Source organism: Drosophila teissieri, chromosome 2R (genome assembly GCF_016746235.2).
Source record: "Drosophila teissieri strain GT53w chromosome 2R, Prin_Dtei_1.1, whole genome shotgun sequence".
Classification (NCBI taxonomy): domain Eukaryota; kingdom Metazoa; phylum Arthropoda; class Insecta; order Diptera; family Drosophilidae; genus Drosophila; species Drosophila teissieri.
Window position 1 is genome coordinate 21,066,278 of NC_053030.1, and position 8,131 is coordinate 21,074,408.

An 8,131-nucleotide genomic window follows, 5' to 3' on the forward strand; every position below is an offset into this window, starting at 1 on the left:
GCCCCAAAAGCATTTTTATTGAATTCCATTATTTATGCCAGAGCGAACAATATTGAAATTTTCACCACATATTTTGCAAAGCTCTGGCATGTACGTATTTGCCAGCATCCATAAACATTTCTATTTGCATATTCAAACATTTCATGGGGAACATACGAACATTTGGGGGCCAGACTGATGGAGAGCCTCTGGGATGAGTTGCTTGTGCACAGGACTTTAGTTTAACCATTTGGTTGAAAGCCTATGAAGCACAACTGTTCCGCTGTTAACTCGCAAAGTGTGAAAACTAAATGAAGTCTAGATGATTTTCCCAGCTGCATTTAGCTTTCATGCATCTCAAGTTAACAACCAACGCGCTGCGACAGCTTCAATCCCTTGACTTGTCTCCCATCCCCAGCCACTTCAAGGCGATATATCAATTGGATATGGATATGGGTGCCCGCTGGCGACAGCGGATGAATCCGCTCCATATGCATGTATGCGAATGAGAAAGTCAAGTATTTGCATTGCAAACTCACCTGGTGGACATGCCACTGCTGCATGAGGTCCTCGTAGCAGGGCAGACAGGCCTGGATCATGCCGCGCGGATCCTTGGGGCGCGAACGTGCTGGGCGCGGATGCTGCTCGTTGAAGAGGGGAAAGTAGGGCACGGAGGGTCCGGGTCTGCCCGTTTCGCGGGGCTTCACTGTGCTCAGCTCGATGAGGCTGCCACGGCGCTGCTCATCGCCGCACACGTAGCACACCTCGGTGATGGAGTTCTTGTCCGGCATGGACAGGTCCAGGATGCCCACCTCCGCCTGCGGCTGACTTGGCTGGGCGACGGATGCAGTGCTGCCAGCATGCCGCGGTGCTGGCGGAGCACTGGAATTGGACGAGTTGCGCAGATCCAGCACGGTGGCATTGTCATCTTCGAGCGCAGACGGAGCACGTGGACCCAGTGGACCGCTGCCAGGTGAGGGCAAGGCACCATAGGGATTGCCCTTGTAGTGGGCCGACTCCGCTGCTCCGCCGGCGGCGTTCACCTGCTGCTGCAGCAAGTGATAGGCAGCCGTCTGCTGCTGCAGCTGCTGGTACTGGGCGGGATGATAGGGCGCCTGTCCTTGGTAGCCAGTGGGCGGGGCCGGGCTCAGCTTGAACTTCTGCTGCGCATAGCCGGCGGATTTCATGGCCGGCGGTTCGCTGGGCGGTCGCGATATGGGCGAGGCCACGGGCATGTCCCGCGATTGCGGCCTGCTCAGGTATCTGTTGTGGTTGCTCGACGGCGTCGAATTCCTGGGATAGAACTCCCCACCACCACCACCAGCACCACCAGCGGCACCAGCACCACCACCACCGGCAGCACTGGGATTTGGCGAGGGTGAGGCATTCCTGGAGGTACTGTGATTGTGGTGGTGGTGTGACGGCTGCTGCGGCGAATAGTGGCGTGCCAGGGCGTAGGGATCTCCATGCCCCTCCACCAGGCCATTCTGGGTGAGATGCTCGGCACTCAGACCGAGCACCTGAGCGGCATACTCGCTCTGTGTGGCCACATCGGCACCTATGTAGCCCTTGCCGTCCACCCGCTTCATGTGGTAGATGCGCTGCAGCAGTGGCTTCTTCTGCCGCTCGTAGGCATCCCACTGCTCGTTCAGGGAACGAAAGCAGAGCATGCAGGCCCACACGTACTCCTGGCCCGGTGCCACGCCAGCCACGCCGTTCGGCGGTTCATGGCGCTCCAGAAATGGGAAATACGACTCCGAAGGACGCTCGGCATTGTGGCGAATCCGCAGGGGCTGCGGCTCAAAGCTGCCATGTCCGCCGCACACAAAACATATGGTCATGGCCACATGATGGTTATCGGGCGGCGCCGAGGCTCTGCCCGTCGACTTGGCGCCCGTATGGTAATGCTGGGCGGGATGCGGCTGATAGCCAAAGTGGTACTGCTCGCCCGGCGTCCGGGTGTTCCGATGGGCGGCTGCTCCCGGCGAGGGCATCAGCTCCATGGGCGGATAGGGCTGCTTGGTGGCTTGGAGTGTCCCAGGCGCCGAGGCCGGAGAGGGCGGGTTCGGCGTGGTTGCTGGCTCGGATTGCTGGCTGCCACCGCGAAGTTCATTTTTGATGTACGCCTTCGCCTTTTCCATAGTATACGCAGCTGCAATCGAGAGATGGGTATTATTTAATATTTGAACTTGAGTGAATATCTTTAATATTAAATCAATTGAATTACTAGTTGGAAGAGGTTGATTCTGGTGCCAACCTCCCTGCAGTTGGTGATTGAAAATTCGCCGCTCGTTAAGCGAGCGATTGCCTATGGAGATAGCCCCTTGGAGCAGGGGTCTCGCGATAACCCGCATCACTCTGCGATCATGATCTCTGAGCTCTGTGGGCATCGATGTGGGAAGTGTATACTTCTGCTCCAATGGAGGGAAGAGGGGGAAAAGTGTGTGATTTGCATGTTAAAGTGATGCGACGATTTGTCGGACGTTGCTTCTTGTTTGCGAGTCGCAGTGATTTCATTTTTTGATTCCATTTGATTCGAACCGATCTCTCTCGCATTTGTTTTCATTAATGTGTATGTAAATTTCAGACATGTGACGCAAGTCGGCCACTCGAAAGATCAGCACAGTATACAGGGTATACGGCCTCCTGATAACGAGCGGAACGGCAAGAAAAATCGCCGGGTTTCCTCCCCCCGCCACGCGATTTAGCAACTTTTTTGCACTTCAGAGTTCCAGATATATCCGGTCGAGTGCCTGGCTAAATATATCGGCTATTTGTTTATGCCACGGACCAGATTCGAATGGTGCTAATTCGCTTTATCAAGTACATACTATGCCACAGTATAGTATACTCCAGCTCCAGTATGGATTCGCTAAACAATTTTGTGCTGCCCTCGTTTAGCGATTCCCATCATCATGATGATGGCAGATGGCAACAACAGTTGAGCAAAGTGCGCTATTTTGCAAGTGGATTGTTTTTTAATTCAGCATTATGCAATCATAATATTTACTCCGCTAATTAAATGTTTTATTATTTATCTACGAAAATGCGTGCGCTTTGCAGCAGCAGCAGTAATTTCGAGTGGCCATAATAAAGTTGCATATAATGTAAACAGCGGCATGCAAAACGGAAGTTTTTCCTTTCACATTGCAATTATTTTTAATTTATTTATGCGCATTATATTGATTTTTTTCCGACTCGCTGCTGCATTTGCAGCATTGTTTTTCCCTTTTTTTGTTTTGCTAGTGGGAAAATGCAGTTTGGAGCGCTCATATTTTGTATTTTTCCCCCATTTTTCTGGTGCCAGCTTTTAAGAGTTGTTAGCAGGGTTTTTGTTTGTTTTCCAGTGTGTTGGCTGCACAGTGGCGGTTAAGATAATAGTGGTATTCGCAGTACTAAGTAAGTTGAATATTAGAAAAAGGGTTCCAATTTACACATGTTACATGTGGTGCAATATAAGTTGTTATGGGTATAAAAATGCTTAGTACTTATATTCTGTGAATATGATTATACATTTAAACATTAGAAACCTTCTCCTATTAGAATGGCCACTAGCGTCTCAGTGTGTTTTTCCCTAGTTTTTCCCAGTGCCTGCACTTGAACATTGTTGCTGTTGTTGCCGCCCACCTGCCCCTGTTTTTCCACCCCGTGCAGTTGTTTTTCAAAGTTTTTGTTTCTCCTCCCAGCAGCCCAACAGCCCAGCAGCCCAGAGGAACATTTTTATGGCCCCCATGTCCTTGCCTTTGTATTTTTGAGGGCGTGGCACAGCCCGAGAACAAGTGAAATAGAAAAGCAAACCAGCATACCCCCGGTTTTTTCCTTTAAAGTTTTCCCCCAAATGCGGAAAATGCTCAGCTTTAAACATTGAACTCCCGCTTATCGTCGATGTTCTTGGCTGTATTTTCTCGTTCTCCCCTTTTTGTGTAGTTGCTCCATAGTTCTATAGTTATAGTTATATGTTAGCTGTGGCGGAAGTTGCATACAATAACAATAACAAAACGGCTGCAGGAACATTGGAAAAGTTTTGGGAGGGGGCATGGAAAACGAAAAAGTTGCGTTGTTCGGAAAAGTTTTTAGCGTAGTTGGGAAATTCTTTTCGTTCGCTCTGCTCTCGATTATGTGTCGAGTTCTTTTTTGCGAGTTTCTGCTGTAGAGCTGGCAAAAGTGAGTTAAGGTGCTTAAGTTTTGCCGTCTTTATTGTTCGTCGCTTTTTATCTATTCTTTGCTCGCCTGTGCCAGTTTTCCTTCATTTCCCCAACTGGGAAAACTGAGCGCCGCGGGAAGCGCACTGCATTAAAGGGGCAAAAATAGGCAACCAAATTAGTAATAAATCCCGGAGTGAAATATGAAGTTGCAGCGAGCCAAGCAGCAAGCTGTGCATATTGCAACGGATGCTCATAACTCACGTTTTCCACAACTTTTGGCTGGCCTTTGACGCAATTGAAGTTGCCAGGGAAATTGAATTTTATTTAAAATTTGCATTGGCCAAACAAGATGGAAAACGGAAAAACAGCGCTAACAAAAGCAGCAACATAAATCCTGCCCGAGATGCAGAAACAAAAAAGAACAAAAAACACGGCAAAATGACAGAGAAAATGGAATTTATTAAATAGCATTCCGCGCAATAAACTCTTGCTGCAACAAAAACACCGAACACAGCCACAAAAATCCACACACACACACGCACACGATCGCATAATCAAATAAAACAACTTGGACATGCAATTTTATGGCAGGACGTCTGGTTCCTTTGGGGCACCCCGCTCCATTCCCCTTTCCCCTCTTCCCAACAGTTCAGCGTAAACAGACGCAAAAACAATGGGGAATGAGAATAAAATGGAACTTTGGTGGTATCGAATTAAGGAATACCCTATTGGAGTTGCAACTATCAACTCTGCTGAAGAACATATTTTGCAGATCGAAACAAACAGGGTTTCGATTCACTTGAACTGGTGAGTTCTAGTTATACAAGGATAAAACTTAAGTAACAAACACTTTAAACAGATCAAATTTAGTTGCCACATGGTTAACAGTGCATTGATCAATAAAAACATCCTTATATTGTTGATATAAAAACAAAAAAAGTGTTTTCAAAGTATGCTACATTTTAGGCATGAAACAAAATACTTTAATCCAATCTCTTTTACAAACTACTGAGCCCTAATCGAAGTGCTAGGTCCGACTGCAAGGGTATCCAAAAAAGGGGATTATAGCCAGAGGGGGGAAAGGCAAAAAGACCGCTCAACATTTTTTCCATTAAGGGCGCCCAAAAAAAGAAACCGGACAGCTAAAAGGGGCTCAGGGATTTGCGGATTCAGGTTTTGGGACCTGCTGCATTCTGCTCTCGAATTAAACCAAGTGGAGTCGAATAAAAAGGTTAAATTAATAACCGTAGTCGCTCTTTAAAGTTCAAACCAAATGCGACCAACAAAGAAGCAATCTGTATGTATGTACATACATATGTATGTATGTGTGAGTGGCTGTGCGAAATGCATATTAAATTATTGCATAAATCATCGCTTTTATTTCGAGTTTTGTTGTATGTTCATCATGAGGTTTGTTTTTGTTTTTGCTTGCTGCAAAAGGCGAGCGCCTCATTAAATTACCATTTTAATGATTATTTCATCAGTTGGACAAATGAAATAATATTTTATGCGTTGCAGCCAATCAGATGTTACTGATATTTTAGCAATTGGCTTTAAAACCGTATAAGGATGTCGAATTTATATATTTTAATGGCAGGTGTTAATTTCATTTTTGATTTAATTTTCCTTCTTCTAGGCTTTAAGTAATTTTCCTAGCTTCTATTGGGAATTTCCCTTTCAAATCATGACTACTATCTAACACTTGAAGTAGCCCCAGTTTGTATCACATTTTCATCCGTAAAAAACGTGTTACTTTCGTCACGCCTTTTCACTTAAAAAGCGTTAATATCAGTGAGATGTGCATTTAAGATAGAGCATTTTAAATTCCTCGTTTGCCAGGAATTGTGCAATTTTTTAAATCATTTTCATCCGATATTTGTGATGGAAAGCAAAGGCAGGCGAATGAAACCAAAACTGTCTGGTCTGAATTGATTTAAATTAATTGAATTTTGAAGCGAACCGGTAACTGGTAATCGGTAACTGATAACCGGTTTCAACCGATTGAAGGCGAACCGTTCAATTGAATTCGAATGTTTTTTAACTGAGCGATGTCAGTTAAAATGGCCTGATTGTTCCGATACTGACCTGTGCTCCGGGTGCTTCGGCCTATTCCAGTTGACTCCGATTAATCCAACTCATGTGCTCGTTTTTCTCGTTGAATTATTGGGCGGAAGTGGGGGGATTTGAGGGGAATTAAAGCCGATTTGGGCGGATCGAAGGGACTTAACTTCGGTACAAACACATTTGGTTTCAGGCACTTTTCTAGACTTCTCTACACTTTTCTAGACTTTTCTCGACTTTCCTTGGCGTTTCTCGCTGTTTCTTGTTGGCTATCACTCGTTTTATTCTAAATTTCTTCACTTGCTTTTGAAGCTATTAAGAGCACTGGTGGATTTTCAAATTTTGAACTGAGCAATTGCGGCATTATTCACGGTTTTCCATGTTCAGCTGATTAAAATAGTGTTTGGAATTTATGTTTTTGCTCGGGCTGAACAATCTAAAAAGAATTTAATTTTTTTTTTATTAATTTTATTTATTATGATAAATCACATCGTTATGGACGGACTTATGTGTTTCGAACTTATAGATATGTTTATCTTGATCACTTGGCATTTTTTTAATATTTAAATGCGTGTAACTGCGATCTGTATGTATTTAATTTGAAATTTTAAGGGGTATAATTGGATGCGGATCACTCTCGATTTCTGCCAGTGCATTCCGATCGCATTGTAAACATTTTTACGGCAACAAGAACAACAAATTGCGTTTCATTGCCACAGTGGTGGTCTCGGCGCCGACGTCGGCAGCGACGTTGACGTCGGCTGCGAAAGGCGACACCATTTCACCGGCGACTATTTGCTGCTAGTGCGAGCGAGACGGACGACGGCGATCGCACAATCACACACTCACACACACGCATAGGCTGCAACTGTTGCAGCAGCAAGAACAACAACAATAACAACAAGACGAATAAATAGCGAGTATTTTGTGCGATTTTTTTAGCGCTGCGACCTTGGAACCGTTAGCTTTCCAAGCTGAACTCTTGGACTGTTAAGTTGGCTGCCGTTTTAACACCTTAATAGCGCTTATCCAATTGTTTGCCTTTTACTTTTGTTGCTTGTTGCTGCAGTCGCTGCCGCTGCCGCTGGCGCTGTCGCTGCCACTGTCGCTGCACTGCCTCTGCCGGCGTCAGCTGCTCGCCTGCTACATGTGTGTGTGTGTGTGCGTGTGCGTTTCCGTTTGTTTTGTGTTGTGCTTATTAATTTGGCTTGTTTTTTTAGCGCCCACCGTGCAATTGCAATATTTACGGATTAATCGCGGGCCGTTGAGCTGCGAGTGTGCGGTTTTAAAGCGATTTTTAGCGCGGAGTTGGATCGGCGGAGACGACGGAACAGCGATATATAATTGCAGCAGTGGCAAGAAGAAGAGCCGACCAGCAGTGGCGGCCAGTGTGTGCACACCACGGCGCAGAATTGCCACCTGGCCCGGCGGCGCTGCCACATCGCTGCATTTCAACGGGTGATTGTCGGCGGTGGAAGAAGAAGAGCGCAGCATCAGCTGTTGCTCATTGGCGGCTCAAATTGAGTTACGTGCTAACGCGTTCGTGGCAATTGTGGGCGCGCAATTCAAAAATTTAGCTTTTCCATTAAAATGAAGTTGGAGTTTATGATATCCTAATGATTCCGATTAAACAAACAGTAGACGTTAGCCCCACATCTCAACCCAAAATCCACTGTAGCAGCAACAATTAAGTCTGAATTATGAACTCAATGATTTTTATTCTCCCGCTTTTCTTGTGTAAGCAATTTATTTATTTACGATGGAAACTACTAACTCGCTTTCATAACAGGCTTGGGAATCGGATTTGAATCACCTTTTTCCAACGAGCTCACTGGGAAAATGGCAGATCCAAATAATACGCTGAATATCAAAACCGAAGAATTCCTGCTGCAGATCGTAAAAAGTGCTTTGAAGATTCCGAAAAACTTAATCAGTCTCATAAGAAA

The 8,131-nt window shown here is 45.8% G+C and overlaps 1 protein-coding gene across 3 annotated transcripts in view; it reads right to left on the reverse strand.

Annotated features, from left to right (window-relative positions):
• LOC122614163 overlaps nucleotides 1-7,712 on the reverse strand; it is a 66,336-nt gene extending 58,624 nt beyond the window's left edge. Inside the window, exons 1-3 of one of the 3 annotated variants that reach the window (XM_043788658.1) lie at nucleotides 7,433-7,681; nucleotides 6,210-6,621; nucleotides 519-2,131 (exon numbers count right to left, since the gene is read on the reverse strand). In XM_043788658.1, the coding sequence (XP_043644593.1) occupies nucleotides 519-2,120 (1,602 nt within the window). In that variant the 5' untranslated portion in view covers nucleotides 2,121-2,131; nucleotides 6,210-6,621; nucleotides 7,433-7,681. Of the gene's footprint in view, nucleotides 1-518; nucleotides 2,132-6,209; nucleotides 6,622-7,412 lie in introns of all 3 variants that reach the window. The other 2 variants (XM_043788657.1, XM_043788660.1) reach the window with 2 other exon arrangements.
• Nucleotides 7,713-8,131: the final 419 nt, after the last annotated feature.